This window comes from Gallinula chloropus, assembly GCF_964237585.1.
Source record: "Gallinula chloropus genome assembly, chromosome: 3".
NCBI classification, from domain to species: Eukaryota; Metazoa; Chordata; class Aves; order Gruiformes; family Rallidae; genus Gallinula; species Gallinula chloropus.
The window spans coordinates 119,728,880-119,745,103 of record NC_140087.1 but is presented as its reverse complement, the minus strand read 5'-3'; the positions used below and the strand labels follow the sequence as shown (position 1 = coordinate 119,745,103).

General features: G+C 49.0%; 1 protein-coding gene across 1 annotated transcript in view; it reads left to right on the top strand.

The window, feature by feature from the left end:
- Positions 1-4,857: 4,857 nt before the first annotated feature.
- The window catches only part of BLK (BLK proto-oncogene, Src family tyrosine kinase), a gene marked incomplete at both ends in the record, with an annotated part of 36,190 nt that continues 24,823 nt past the window's right edge, over positions 4,858-16,224 (top strand). Inside the window, 3 exons of the mRNA XM_084262152.1 lie at positions 4,858-4,937; positions 13,457-13,559; positions 15,824-15,872. Of these exons, the coding sequence (XP_084118278.1) occupies positions 4,858-4,937; positions 13,457-13,559; positions 15,824-15,872 (232 nt within the window). The remainder of the gene's footprint in view (positions 4,938-13,456; positions 13,560-15,823; positions 15,873-16,224) is intronic.

Genomic DNA, 16,224 nt, shown 5'->3' with positions numbered 1-16,224 from the left:
CCCCCTTTCTCAGACCTCTGTGCTCCCCTGGGTTGGGGTGACTAGTGCTGGAAGACCGTCGGGTCATACAAGCTGTCCTCATAAGAAGGTACCCCTCTTCTCCATGAAATCTTGGAGCAGGGAAAGAAAACCCTTGACAAAATGCCACAGGCAGAGGAACTACAGGATTTCTTTCATCCCAGAGGGATTGCGAGCCCAAAACCCGAGCCATGATGGCATCCACACCTCAAAACGCGCGTACGGGAAGATGATGCTTGAGAAGTGGGCTTCAAACAGAGGTTAAATTTGATCTGGGGGAAAAAACCAAGGCATGTCTTGCAATACATGATGGAAGGAGGGAGAGCTTAGGTCACGATAAATAAATGGAGAAACTGATATAACAGCTTTAACTTGAATTTTTAGCACAAGAGTTTTTCCTGGCTGTCTCTTAACGTATTTGGCCTTCACCATTTTAGAAGTGCAGGAAGAAGATCACAGATGCTTGAGACATTAACACAGCAAACTTCATGGGGAATTGTTCTTTTTTCCACTGAAAGATGCCAATGTGCATCTTTTTTTTTTTTTTCTGACAGGACCTTTTCAAGGGTGGCCATTTCCCACAGGAATATTTTTTTTTTCCTGGAAATTTGAATGGAAAAGTAGAGGAAAATGTTCTGAGCAAAAGTGGCTGGGTGGACTGCCAAGGAATAACGACTGTGTACAGAATGGAACTGAGACCATGGGACTCCTTGCAAGGGAGGTTTAAGCAAAAAGGGGAAGAACTCCTGGTTGTCTAAACGCAGTTCTGTGTGGGCACCAACCTGTCCTGCTGATGTTAGCGAGGGCATGGACCCTGGCAAAGCAAGAAACTTGAGGAAATAAGATTTATTCTCACTGTGATGCAATAGATTTAGAGCAGGTGAAAGATAAAGTAACTCGAGAGTGGATGAGCCCCATCACTTCTGTGCCATAAATAATGACTTGGGCAATAGACCTGGCTGCAAGGGTTGGCTTTCTTCTGCTGTGATTCTATCTCCTTCAAGCACCAGAAGTCAAGCTTATCTTTTAATTTTTAATAAGGGCTTTAAAAATGGTGTAGTTTGGGGTTTTGTTGTTGTTTTTTTGGGTTTTTTTACTAGCAGCAAGAGGAAAATAGTACTGATTGAGAGTCATTGAGATGAGGCATGGTGCGAGCAGCGTAGAGGAAGCCTGGCAGGGGCGACTGGTGTGGGTAGAAAGAAGAATCATCCCAGTCATGACCAGCATGGGTAGGGTCTTAGAGCAAGGACAGAGGACCACACGCTCCTCCAGCAAGGTTTTGGGAGGCTGAGGGCTGTGCTAGGTGTTTCTCCTGGGGCTGTTTTTTGCGAGTGGCTGTGCTGATTCTGAGCAGTGAGAATTCAGACTGCGTTTGTCCTCATAAGTTCTTTTATTTATACCTGAAAAGAAGGAAAAGAAAAGAAGAAGACAGTCACTTTCTCCTATTAAAAAAAGCTTTTCTTAAATGGTGCCAGACAAAATTAGTTTGTCACCCCTGTTAGGCGAATACCCCCCCAGGTACCATCAGCCAAAGCCATCGCCGTGTTTTCATCCCCATCCCATAAGGTAGCCCTGTAATGCCCATGGGATTCAGCAGCCAAACAAGAGGGTGGTCTTGGGGTGGTCTGGGGCTACACAAGGTGCCTTTGAGTGTCACCCCAAATGCGGTGACATGTTTAGGACAGTAAATCAGGGGGAAAGGGACAGCCTGTCTCTTGGAAAGCAGAGACCCGATGGCAAGGCAGAGCAACTTGAACAATCGGGCTAGACACACACGAGCACAGTCCTGGTGCTAGGACAAGGTAGGGACTACAAGGAATTTAGATGATGGGTGAGAGAATGGACCCTGATACTGCCTCTTTTAGTAGTAGACATGCTGCTTCAGAGGGCTCAGAAGTATAGGTGGTCAAAATGGAGGCTGGTGTATGGGTTATAATGCGTCAGCTTCTTCCTGGAGCAACGGCACGCTGCTTTTTATCTGCTAGAGGAGTGGAAACAGGTTCAGATGGTAAATTAGGCTACTCTTTATAAACAGGGAAAAGAAAAACATGGCTAGACCATGAAAACAACATCTGGAAGGAATGATCGGCAGTTTTCATGGCAGGGGGATAGGGAAGAAGCCCCAGGGGCCAGTTGGAAGAGGAGAGGTGCCTACATCCCTCTTGTGATGTCAGATCAAGCTGTTGACCTCTGCAGCTGACACCTTAACAGGAACACTTTTGGTTCAGTGTGAGCCCAGTAAAATACAGTGGGAATGGGTGCTGTCACAGAAGGAGGCTGTGCAGGGTGTCAGTGGTATAGGTATCCAGCTGAGGGGTCATCACGGTGTGATGTGGGTCATCCAGAGGGAAGCTGCCACATCTTCTGGTCCCTCTCCACATCCTGTGAAGTGATAGGTCCTAGAGGTCTTTCTTATGGGCAAGCCCACGGGGCTGGACCTCTCCATGAAGTCTTAATGGGGGATTGTAAAAGGTAGCAGAGACAATCCAGCTTTGTGTAGAGGCCTGCAAAGATGCTGAGGAACACCTGGGGACTGAGGTATGAAAACGGGACGGAAACCACTGCCAGACAGCCTCTCCTCATCTGTGTGAGATTACAGCCTGCACTGTCAGGTCAGGGAAGTGGGGGCAGGTAGAGCCCATCTGGAGCAACCCAGGAGCTGTACACCAGAGACATTTTATTTTAGTGCCCTTTCTCACATCCTTTCTGGATGGTGTCCCTCCAGCTGCTGTCAAAGCACAACCCTGGGCTGTCGCTTCATGTCTTCTGAGTAAGCAAATCACAGAAGGGCACTCACTGCCCAGGCCTCTTGACTCACAGCTACGAGATGCCCAGCCTGGAGCCAACCGAGGAGGCACAAGGATGAAGGGATGTGCCCCAGGCAACGTGCAAGGGGCACAAACAGGCTATCTTAGATGCCAAAAAGATCCTCCCTGGGATGCAACAGGCTGACCTCACTGTATCTAATCCTTTATATTTTTACTTCCCACTCCTAAGCCACCTTAACTGTGGGTGTCACTGGAAGGGTCTTTGCATCAGCCCTGCTGCAGCTGCTGGGTTTCCCCACTGTCAGCACTGGGAGGGTGTCTCAAATCAGAAGCAGCTTTCTGTCTGAAGCTGCTGTGCTACCGTCCTGTTTCCCAAGATGACTTGGCATCCACCACCTTATTTCTGAGTCCTTTCTGCACCTCATGGTAGCTCTTCCTTCCTACCTCAGCGGTGGATGACAAGCAGCTTTCTAAAAAAGACAACTTCCCTTTTCATAGGAATAGGAAGTGAAGCTCACTTAGCAAAGAGTGGTCAGGTACCTCAGATGTGCTTTCTGCCAAAGGATGTGCCCCTGCCCTGAAGCTCTACTTGCTCCAGCTAACCCTGAAGCTGTCCTCTCCTTGCCCAGCCCCACTCTGACCGCATCTGTCTGTCTCCTATCTCCCCTGCCTTTATCTGGAGGAGAATTGAGCAGGCAAGACACGAGCTGGCAAGAGAGATGTTTGATGAGTCTCTGAGGGCTTCCTCATTTCTGTATCTTCTCGGTATGCAAATGGCAGGCCTGACCCTGTAGCACATCTCTCCGAGAGGCGATGGGGTGGGCGTCTGTCCTGGTTGTCTTCAGAGTCAGCCTGTGCTGGCCCTCCAGGTTATGGGGTACAGTGTGACCCCCTGAGCACTCACAGACTGCCCCCCTCCCTCTATGTCCCAGACCTGCTGCTCACACAGCATCATGTCCTCAGCCAGCCTCACCTTGCCCTGTGGTCTCATGGCTGGTAAAGGTCCTTCCACCTTGACCTCAGCTTAGATCTGCTCTGGGAAGCCTTTCCTCCTGCAGACATCACCACCAGCGTGTGGGTGACCTTTAGGCTGGGGCACCACGCTTGGTGGATGTCGCCTTGTTTTTGCCCTTCTCAGTGAGAGCAGCCGGAGACCAAACAACGTGAGGTCATTCGGGGCGGCTGCTGAGACAAGAGTCCCTTCCCCCCTGCTGACCCATACAACACAGAAATGACATCATCCAGTCACCCACAGAGGTCTGCACAGCGGGTTTGGGGGGAGCCTCATCTCTACAACAGCTTAAGCAAACACATTGGAGACACCCTGGAGAAGCCAGCTCTTTATGCACCCTACGGGAAGCCTCAGGAGTCCTTAGGAGCAAATCTCGTGCCTTACACAACGTTTCCCTCATGAGAGGCCTTTTGGCCTCCTTATTGAACGTGCTGAGACAGAATGAGAAAGTCACTTCCTCAGAGCCACCCACAAGTCCCTGTCCAGGTCTTCATTCGTTAGACCATGCTGCTATGGTTGAGTAGGTTCATAGAGGGTCGGGTCCCACTGGAAAAGGTCTCTTTTTTTTTTTTTAATCACAGAGAGGAAAAGATCATTTGCAAAGCCAGTTTGTTCAGCTGCTTCCTAAAATTCAGTGGTTTGCATAGTGGAAGCACGGTCCATTCACAGTCGCTTGTAGCTGTTTTTAGTGACAGCTGCTAATAGCCTGTGGGTTTTGCTGGGCTTTGTGTTCAGATTCTCTTTGGGTTTCTTGCCTTCCTCGCTGCTGTTTTCATTGGCCAGGTTGTCTGGGAAGTGCAGCTCCCCACCCCCTCCCAGATGATTGTTTTTATATTCAAAATAGAGCAAGGAATCCTTGGGGGGGGGGGGGGGAGAAAAGAGCCAGCTCTGACACAAAGACCTGATTAAAAAAAGAAAGCCCATTAAAAGCATTTGCAAAATCAGGCTGCTCCTGCAGTCCTGGATTGGAATGTTCAAAGCAGTCGGTCCCATGGATGGTGTGGACGTGGTGGGAGCCAGAGGTGTCTAACAGAGGAGTTCTGCAAGGCCCTCAGCCCCATGGAGCATCTGTCATGGATCGGACCAGTGGTTCGTCCGTCCTCGGATCGTGCCTCCAGGAGCAGCTGCATAGGAAGCAGGCAAGTAGGGGACATCCCACCCTCACCCACATTCCCCTGAGGTTTGGGAGAAATCCAGCCAGTTTTTCTCTATCCTCTTCTTCTCTCCCATCTCTCCTTCATGTGATGCCCCTCCTGCCCTGTTTCCCTTCCCCAAGGTCTGTAGGACTGAGAGATGGCGGGGTCACTACCCATCAGCTGCTAATCTCCAGCTGGAGGGATGGTTTGCAGGGATGCTATTCCCTCGGTTCACTGCAAAAAGAGAGGAGGGCACCCTGGTACTCACATCATCCCCCATTGCACCCAGGGCTTAGAGGGGAAGACAGGGTACATGTGTGTGGCAGGCTGGCTGGAGCTGCACAGAGCTCTGTGTCCAGCAGCTGTGTCTGCCGTGGCTTTCAGAGCAGTTTGAGGTGTTCAAATGGGAAGCTGGAGATGTGCATCTTTCTTTCTCTACAGCCCTTTGCCTCATATCAACATGGTGGGAGGGAGCATCATTCCTGCTGAGACCTGACCCAAGGAGGGGGGTCTCTGACCCCCCTCTGAGCACCAGCCTGCCTCTGGCTTCATTGCTCCTCTGGGGACACAGCTAATGGGTCCTACACTGTGCTGTCCCCTTGCTAGGAAAGGCAGCCACATGCATGCAGGGCGTCTGGGAAGGCCCTTTCCCAGGGCAGAAACGTGGGTGGCCACACATGGAGGTGTGGAGGGACACCTCATCTATCCTTAAATCCCCATGGCTGTGAGGGCCAGGACCTCCCCACATCTCTGCAGACCACTGTGATGAGCCCACAGAGCACTGCAAAACAGCACCAGGGGGGTTTGTCAAGCAAGAGGTCCCTCTTCCACAGGACTTAGACCTCAGTTAGGGGTGGCCTCCAGAGAGAATTTCTCCCTGTTGTGCTCCAGCTTGCCCATCCACAAGCCTGGTCCACACCCACACTGGGCAGGAGACAGATCTGAGTTGAAATTCAGGTTGAAATCCCAGCCACTGCAGAAATCCCTGTCGAGCAAATGCAGTTTCATGGCAAAACCTCTCACAACTGAAGAACCCCAGAGATGCTCCAGCGACCCAAAGTGATGTGCTTCCTCCTCCTGCCCCCATCCCCCTCCTTACCCCCTCCAGTGTATCCCAACTCCCTGAGCTGCAGGTCCTGCAGAGACATCCCCAGCAGAAGTACCACCTGGCTGATGCAATGCCTGGAATGAGCTCATGAGGAAAGCATGTTTAAGGGAGGTGGGACAAGCAGACTGGCCCCCTGCTTTTCTCCCCCCCACTCAAGCCCCTGGACCCTGAGCTCTGCTTTCTGGCCCACAGCCTCTTGCAGCTCAGCCACACATCTGCCAGGTTCCAGCAGGGCTCAATGTAAGCATCCATTTTTCCTCCAGACAGATGTTTTGATTAGCAAATGACCACTCTGGCAACAAGGCAGCTGTTGTCTACTTCTGGAGAGAGCAAGAAGCTTTCATTATCTTTCTTTCTCTTTTTCTTTTTTTTTTTTTTTTTTCTTTTTCCTTTTTCCCTGTCAAGAAACATTTTGTGTCTGCTTAAACTCAGGGTCCTGGAAATCTGTGTGCTTCCACCCTCCCCAGCCTCACACACAACCTTCTTCCATGGTGTGTCCAGGCTCTTCAGAAAGGTCTGTAGCAGCCAGAATTCCTGTTCAGCTCCTTTGCTTGGGCCAGGTCCACCAGCAAAGCATGGCCTAAGGAAGAGAGCAGATTCAGGGCAGAGTTGAGGTGCAGTGGGGATGGCAAGCTGGCTCAGACTGCAGCAAGAGATCCCAAAATAAGCCGACAGGCTCCATTCTCATTTCTGCACTGTGCACCAAGGAGTAAATCACCGGAGTGCAGAGCTCCTGGGTTTGTCCTCCAGCTGCCCTGGGCTTGCAGGGGACAGAATTTGCCAAGACCAGTTTAGCCACACTGGCTGTGGTGGAGCCTGGGACCTGCAGCAGGACAGCACCAACACTTTGGTGTCGTTAGATGGAGAGCCTGACCGCTCCCATGGGTTGACTTCTTGCTCCCTCAAAGGCTTTTTGCATGGGTCAGAACGTTGGGAAGAGGTCTGGATGCAGCAAAAATGCACCCTGGTAGCTTTATACAAGAAGGCCTAGGACTGGATGGGATCTGGTAGGATATTCCCAGTTCTCCTCTAAGGATGCAACATGCAAAAGAGATCTCTGCTTTGCTACCCAACAAAAACCATGATGCTTCGTGATCTGGGCTCTCCAGCTCCTCAGGGGGATGTTCTGCGTTGCCATCATTCCTCCTTGCACAGCCTGGTGCTTCTGAGCAGCAGCTTTTAGCTATGAAAGTCCCTCTGATTTTAGCTGGAGGCCCAGCACTGCCTCTGTCATCACATCAAGGCTTCACTGCCCCTCTCACTTCATCAAGACTTTGGCCACTGTGTCCTTCTAGAAGATAGTGGCCGTACCCTCCACCTCCTGCCCCTGAGACAGACCTTGTGCATGGTCAGTGCTGTTTATAGCACACTACATGTTATTGTAGCTGCCTTCTAACCACCTCCTAGCGACAGAAAAGCCACTAACCATTTACAAACAAGAAAGGCAAAAAGAACTTGACCAAAACCCATCAAAAGTTCAAAAACAGTCACAGTAGAAAACGCTTCAGCAGCAAAACCTTCACTCCTATTTAAGCAGCTGATCTCACCGAGATCTTCAGTAATTCTCTAAGCAATCCAAGGGTGCCAGGCCAGAACATGTCTTAAAGAGCTGTTTTATTGAGGAAAAAGAGAATTTAATGCATCTTGGATGTGCCTAGAACTTTGAGGGAGTCTTGGATTTGTTTTTTTTCTACTGATTTTTTTTTTTTTGTTCCTTGCTGATGCAAAGATCCAAGTTTTGAATATTTAATTTATTGTTTCCAAAGTGAGTTGATTCCAGCAATTCTTTCTAGATGGGGAAGCACTCAAGTAGAGAAATTCAGCATTTAAAACCCTTTCATAATTATCTACGTCTGCATTTTCAGAGAGCTTATTTTTTTAGGGTTTTTTTTTTATGCCATTTCCTTTTAAAATGTGTTTTCTTAAAAAAGATGCTCTGAAGGCTTAAAGTGAAGTGAAATATCTGATCTCAGAACGCTCTGATGGACCCACCCTAGAGTCTGAATGGAAAGGGGGCTCATTTTGTGATTTCACTGAACTCAGAGGGGGGGTTTGGAGCTGCAATCACAGTGAAACACTATTGGCTTGTTTGGGTCTTGGCCTCTATTTCCATGGCACGGTTTCAGGGGGGGTGAGGCAAATGATGACCTGAGACTTCTGCTTTTCTGCTAGATTCTGTCTTGCTTTGTCCCCTGCACCCACCCATACAATCCCAAAGCTGTTTCCCTGCATCTTCCACATCCCTGCTGCAGAAGACATTGCTGCATCCCTGTCAGAAACAACTTCTGAGCTCTCTTGCTTTGCTGGCAGAAACCAGCCAGCCACAGTAGATTTTGTGCCCACAGTGCAGGGCTGCTTTCCATAGAGATGAGATGGGCAATAAGCCCATGCTTGCAACACCTGGCTTAGCACAGGTACCTCCACCCTACTCTCTGATCTGATGCAACCAAAGGTGTAAGGGCATCCAGCAGGTCCAATTCAGCACTGTCCTGTTTGCTTTAGTCAACCATAGGCAATCTAAACACGCGGAGCACAGGGGCTAGTTAGGTCTCCAAACCCTGTGGTCAGCACAGACTTGTGTCTACCTCAACTGGACCTTGGTCCTCTGGGAGTTCTAAGTTCAGCTTGATGGGTTGTTCCTGTGGGGTATGTTCTCCCAGCCATCTTTTCTTGGGGTCTCTTTTTCTCCCCCTCGCTTTGAAGATGGTCAGGCAATAGGACATTTTAGTCACATCCTCTCTTCTTCACCACAAAGATGTTATCCACATGCCCGAAACGTCATTCCTGAAGCAGGGCCATGTGGTGGGATCTTCAGAAGACCTCCCCTTGTCCCATTGCTGGGGAGCATAGAATCACAGAATCATAGAATGGTCTGGGCTGGAAGGGACCCCAAGGATCACAGAGCTCCAACCCCCTGCCACAGGCAGGGACACCAACCTCCAGGCCTGGAGCTACACAAGGTTGCCCAGGGCACCATCCAACCCGGCCTTGAACACCCCCAGGGACGGGGCACCCACCCCCTCTCTGGGCAGCCTGTTACATCCGTACATGCACCCAGCCAAGATGTCACCTCAACTGCCACTCCAAATGTTACTAAAAATGCCTTCTGTTGTCCTACAGCAGATGTTTTTGAGGCCCTGTACAAGCACCCAGCGTGCCCATGATCTGCAGGTCTGTCCCACACGCTTTCAGAGCTGGATGCTACACAGAGCTCAGGGTCCTCCTGTCTATCGATTTCTTCAGCAAAGTCTTGCTTGGGGCCTCGTAGGAAGAATCCTACACCAAATATTTGTCCTCAAAACTTTGCAGCAGCTAAGCTGGACTATTTTTTTGCTAAAAAAAAATTTAAGCATATGGAAAAAAAAATTGTATTGCCTTAATTTTATTCTTTCTACCCATTTTCGTTTCTGGTTGCTTTAAAAATTAGAGCTTGTTTTAGAAATGCTCTCTTCTTTTTTCTTTTTGAACTTGTGTAAAGTTGAGGAAAATAATTTCCCCACTCTCAGTTATTCAAAATAAACATTTTTAGATGTGAAAAACTGTAAATTCAGGAAAGGAAATTTTCACGCTTTTCTGAGTTACGGTTTTTTTCTTCCCCCCTCCCCAGCGCTCTTTTCCACTGGGGGAAAAAAAAATAACACAAAACAAAAAAAGACCCCAAGAAAAAAAAAAAACAAACAACTGTCTGGGAGAACTATCATCAGTTATCTTTCTTGATATATATTTTTTGAAGCTCATTTAAAAAATGAAGGTTAGCAAATAATAAAAATAAATAATTGAAGCTGATAAAACAATAATCAGCAGCAGAAACAGTGTGGAACCGTGTTCATTCAACTCAGATGTTTTTATTTAAAAAAAAAAAACCAAAAAAAAACATTAAAAAATGAGAACTCCCCCCAGCTGTGTGCTGGGAGCCCCCCAGCAGCTCTCCACATCCAACAACATTTTTCCTGCCGTGCTAATATTTTGGGGTTTTGTGTTTTGGGATTCTGCATAGCACCAGCCAGCATAAAAGATGGTTGTGTTGGCTGCCAAAGGGTGGGCTTCGTAGGGACTGTGAATACCTAGAGCAGTGGTAGTGTCTTTTGTACGTGGGTGGGAGCGAGTGACCTTCTCAGGAGACTTCTCACTGGTTCCATTTCCCACCCGTGCTGTGACGTGCTGTTCACTTTTCTGTGCTGCTTTTCACAAGTGTGTCTTCAACACATGCTTGTGCAAGCAGGCAGGGGTGCTTCCAGCAGTGTCCTGCTGGAGACAGGAGCACCGTGGGGATGCACAGGTTACAGCATGGTCCTCACTCCTCTCAAACCCTGTCGGAGGAGTTGCGATGTCCACCAGCCCCTCATGGGACTTGCTGAGGTTGACCTTCCTCCATGTTTTTTCCCACTCTGCCCCACCAGTGCCATCATGGAGAGCAGCTCAAAACCCCAAAAAGCGCATCCACTGTCATGCAGATGGCCCATCAGTCATCTCATAACATTATCCTGGTGACCTGGTGGCAGAAGAGTATTGCCGACTCGTGCTATATCTCTATAGAAAAGACAACGATTGCTGTGTCTCTGTCTCCCATTCAGAGGCAGAGACCTGATTCAAAGACCTCAAGATGCTCCAGCGAGATACTAACAAGGACCATAGGTAGATGTACAGACTTCTCTTCCACCAGCTTGCAAGTGGAAGAGCGGGGAGCACTCGCTTAGTAGACCATGTGCCGTTGCGTGAGACAGCCTAATCAAAGCACGCCCTGGCTGCAACATGGAGGGGAGGCTGCCAAGTTAAAATGAAGTTGCTGCAGGAAATGCTGAGGCCGATTCATTGGGTGAAACTTCCCCTCTAACTGTAATGTCAGTGCCCAGAGAGCGGTGCCGAGACCTGGGTACTGATGGATGGGCAACCGCTGAACTCAGGTCAGAGGAGAGATAAGTTTGGATGCTGAAGAGCTTTTGGACTGGGGAGGGCAGGGGGAATGTATCTTGTGCTATCCTGAAATATTTCACCAATTCCTTCCATTTGGCTCGTTTTATCGGTGAAAATAAAAATGAAGTAGAAGGGAGAAGCTACTTCCCAAAAATAACACCTTAAAATATCGGGATGACTCTGCTAGAAACCTAATTTCAGAGTCCCAGTTTCTGAAATATTAGATCTGTGCTAGAAGGCAAAAGAAAATAGCTCTGGTTTTCTGCAAGCTTTTTGGAAGGCATTTGCTGGAGTTTGACTAGCATGAGACAGCACCAGACTGACATCTGGGGGAACTGTCTAAACACGTTGGGCCTTGGACCTCCAGTCCATGACCCATCCATGTTCACTGCAGACCTTGTGGTACTTTTGGAAAGAATACAAGTTTTCTGTTGTTCAGGGTGGATAGTTTTTTTTTGACGTGTACCCCACACATTTCAATGTCTCTGGGTCAACACAGAGACTGATGCTGTATGGTATAGATATGTTATATATACTTGTGGCAACAGCACTTCTGGCTTCAGCAGCTCCCTACCCTCACAGGGGGTTGAGCAGGCCAAGTTGAGCACAGGTCCTGTGAGGAATGGCTGAGGGAGGTGGGGATTTTTAGTCTTGAGCCTTGAGAAAAGGAGGCTGAGGGGAGACCTTGTCACTCTGTACAGCTACCTGCAAGGAGATTACAAAGGTGTCGGAGTTGGTCTCTTCTCTCGTGTGACAAGCGATAGGATGAGAGGGAATGGCTTAAAATTGCACCAGGGGAGATTTAGGTTGGTTATCAGGGAGAATTTCTCTACTGAAAGGGCATTGGCACAGGCTGCCCAGGGAGGTGGTGGAGTCACCATCCCTGGAAGTATTTAAAAGGCCTGTGGATGAAGTCCTTAAGGACATGACTTAGAGCTGAGCTAGTCAGGGTTAGGCTCTGGTTGGACTCGATGATCTAACAGGTCTCTTCCAACCCCAGTGATTCTATGATTGATTCTATGATTCTATAAGTTTGAGATGATTTGTCTGTTATGGCTCCCAAGACCTGATATTACACTGGAATTGTTGATCAGAGCTAAAATTACATTTTTGGGTGTCAAGTTAAACCAAGCACCAGTGTGGAAACCCTACTGTGGACGAGTTAGACTGTGGAAAGTGTTTGATTTCCTTTCTGCCTAGTGCTTCTCGAGGTGTCCAGAAGGTCTGAGAGACACACATGGGGTTGAGAACCAAAATACAGGATGTACAGGAGACATGCCTTGTGAAATGCCGGGTACAACTGAGTCAAGGCTCAGGCCCACACTTCACAGTCAGGATGGATGCAAACTACACCATGCTTGGCTCCGTAAGCTCCATATAGAATCATAGAATCATAGAATGGCATGGGTTGGAAGGGACCCCAAGGATCATAGAGCTCCAACCCCCCTGCCACAGGCAGGAACACCAACCTCCAGGCCTGGAGCTACACAAGGTTGCCCAGGGCCCCAGCCAACCTGGCCTTGAACACCTCCAGAGATGGGGCATCCACTACTTCTCTGGGCAGCCCCTTCCAGCCCCTCACCACTCTCTCTGGAAAGAACTTCCCCCTAATATCTCATCTAACCCTTCCCTCCTCCAGTTTCACTCCATCTCCCTTGTCCTGCCAGTCTCTGCCCTTTAACAAGCCCATTCCCCTCCTGTTCCTCTGCTCCCTTCAGGGATGGGAAGGCTGCAGTGAGGTCCTCCCACAGCCTTCTCTTCTCCAGGCTGAACCAGCCCAGCTCCCTCAGCCTCTCTTCATAGGGCAGGTGCTCCAGCCCTCTAATCATCTTCGTGGCTCCTCTGAACCCTCCTTGAAGTCCTTCAAAGTGTCCTGTCAGGTCCCATGCCTTTGTGGACAAGCTAAGAGTGTTTGTGTGCTGCTTAAGCACAAGGAAAGGTCGCACAGAACCATGCACAGAACTACCACATCTGTGTGCTGCACTTAACTGCATGGGAGGGACGTGACCTGGAGAAACCACTGAGCAGTACGAGTACAGCTCAGTTTCAGTCCAGGGACTGTGTGTCACTTGAAGCCCTGGTACATCTGAACAGCTCAGCAGAGTTGTTCAGGGTGTCCAGCATCCCCCCTTCAACCCTCCAGCAGTGCCTGCATGTGGCATCGCCTAACCCAGCAGCAAGTCTGCTCACTGCCAGCCAGGGATCTCTGCATTGGACAGGGGATATATCCAAAGCAGTCCCTTGTGTCCAGGTTTTTTCTGGTGACTTATAGTGCCTGTCTGCGAGGTCTTCTGTGGGAACAGAAGGTATGGGGTTCCCAGGTCCCAGGAGGACTGCAGATGGGATGATTTTAGGCTATACTCTCTACTGTCCCATTGCTTTGCGTGCTCATCTTCTCCAACTTGTTCTTCAAGAATGAGAAGACTGTTTTGTCCCTCAGCACCCATCCCCTTCCCCAGGGGCAGTCTCATTCAAAAGCCATTTCTGCTCTTCCTTCCAGGATGGGGTTGCTTGGGAGCAAAAATCAGCTGAGCTCCAATGAGAAACACGGTTCTGAAAGCAACCCAAAGAGCAAAACGAAACCTCCTCCTGCCCCACCTAAGGTAAGCCTGCATGTTTGTGTCCTTCTGGGGTCCTACACAGCTCAGCAGAGTCTGGAGTGATGCAGGCAACATTCATGTGTCCCACCAGGAACTCTAGTACTTCTATTCTCTAAAATTTGGTTGAGGGGCAGAAAACAAGTATTTCTGCTTGGCTTCCCCCCAACAAGGCTCTTAATATGGGGTGAACTGTTCAATCAACCCTTTCTTGCTCTGCATATTGTCTCTGTCAAAAAAGGATGCTGTTTTTCTTTCAGAGAAGATGTTATGGCTGTGAATTGTCTGAGTGGGCTGGGATGCAGGGTGTGTTGTGTGGAGCCTGACATGATTATTTCCATGGGCTGGATCAGAGAGGAAGGCAGGGGCAGTGGAAAGAAGGTCCAGGACCACTGCCCCATGTGCTGTGCATCGCTTGGACCCAAGTCCTCCAAGCAGATCCTGGTATCTTCTTAGACAGGGTTGCTGCTCTCAGCACTCTGAAACCCAAGCTGGTGTTGCTGACGTGCAAATGGCATGAAGACAGGTCAGATTCAGGTTAAAATTCAAATCTGCAGACTGTGATGGAAACTTTGCCATCAGGGAGGATAATGGGCTCGCTAACAAGGGTCTCCACCTAATCTGTGTTGGGGTGGGCCAAGACTTGGGAACCCTGAGTCTCTGCTGCTCCCTTTGAATTCATACAGCCTCTCCTTGCACAGACACGGGCCAGTGAAGCACTGGAACAGGATTTAGTAGATCTTAAATGGTAGACCCCTCGTTTAAACCTGGGAAGTCACTTTGCATCTCCCTCTGTGGCTGTACAGAGGATGTGAAGTTGTTTTCCCTTTTCTTGCCCTTGTCAGCATTTCAGCCAGCAGCCAGCACAAGGCAAACTCCTGTTGCAACTGCCATGTGAAAAACCATCTTGGCCCTTGAGCTTTGAGCAGGGGGGAGCAATTGCCTATCATTGCTTTTGGTGATGAGTGGAGACGTTTTTCACTCCCTTAGTTTCCCTTCTGAGTTATCCCACAGTTATGAAGTCCAGTTTTCCTGACAGCAGATGTCAAATTGACCAAGAGAATGTTTTTTTCACCCTAGATTTCCTTCTCTCCAGCTGACTGGAGAGGAGCTGCTATCAGTGTAAATACAGTACGATCAATCACCTTCTGACACTCTTTCCTTTTGCCACAGGCACTAAGCTCTCACATATGAGGGGAAGCCCGTATTTCTTACAGCTAAATTAGAAAGAACAATGGTTGAGCGGCTCTCCCACCCCACACCACTGCTTAGTGGGAGTCAAAGGGTGGCATGGACAGAAAGCACTGGATGTTTTTAATTCAATGCCTGTAGCTCACTCCTTTTGTGTGTATATATAAATAACCCTGGCAGTGGCCAAACATCCACTTTAATCACCAGGCTCCGTACCTCGGGCTGGTCATAAGGGTGAAGCTGGGTAGGGGCCAGCAGACCCCAGCTGGCCTTTTCCATAGTGTTAAACTCTTAGACCACAAAATGAGGTGGTTGCGTCCCAGCTGCTGATTAGGAAGGCCTATGGTCAGTTGGTCACCCTCAGGGTGGGCCAAACCAAATTAAGGACTATTTAAGAAGTGATGAGTCACAGCACCTTCACAGAATCACAGAATCACAAGGTTGGAGAAAACCTTTAAGGTCATCAAGTCCAACCGTTCCCATCCTACGCTAACCCATATCCCTAAAGTACCTCATCTACCCTTTTTTTAAACAGATCCAGGGATGGTGACTCAACCCCCTCCCTGGGAAACAGAAGCAGCTGTTTGGTTTGTCAGTACAGTCACTGCCTTGGGGTGGTTTTTTTTGAAGATACCCCCAAGCAAAGGGTATTCTGTGAACCTTGGGGCAAGTAGAGCAAATAGTATCCCGGGTTTTTCTCCTTCAATATCACAGTTGTCATTTCTCAATGGCATCATTCATGCCTAGTACCACATTGACCCGAAATCTGGCATCAGTGAAGAAGAGTTAGATAGACCAAGGTCTAAATGAGTGGATAGCAGATTTATGGTTTTATTCAGTGGGCAGCCAAGGATTATTCCAGCTGACAGCTAAGACACAGCTACGAACACATCACGGCAACGTGTGCTAAAGCCACCACGACACATGGAGCCAGATGCAGGGACTGTTGGCTGACTGTGGTGGACTGTGGATGGTGTTGCTGCTCCTCAGTGAAGCTGAGAGAGCAGATCTTCCTGCAAACACAGCGAAGTATTAAACATATATATATTTTTTTTTTCTCCTTTCTGTTTCTGTCAAAGGGCAAACAATTTATCAACGTCCCTCATCTAAACCAAGCCTCTGTGCAAGGTAAGATTCTTAGCTGCATTGCTGCTTTTCTTTGCCTTCCCTTGGGGCTTTGCAAAGTGATGGTATCCCACCCCCCCACCACCACCACCTCCCCCCTCAACAGCGGGTCTTGAGATCGAGCAGGTCGCAGCTCTGCGGTTTCCGCATCTTCAGCATTGCCAGGCAGGGAGTTTATCGGAAAGGTTCGGTTTACATCACTCGCCGCTTCGAGCTGCCGGTTTCCCCTGCTCATCAAAGAAATGGAGGGAAAAAAAGGGGCTCCATTGCTTGAGCAAAGTGAGATCTGAGACATCAGACAGCGTGAGATTTCTCCGTCTGCTGGCCTATCTGCGGCGCGACGACTTGTGGATTC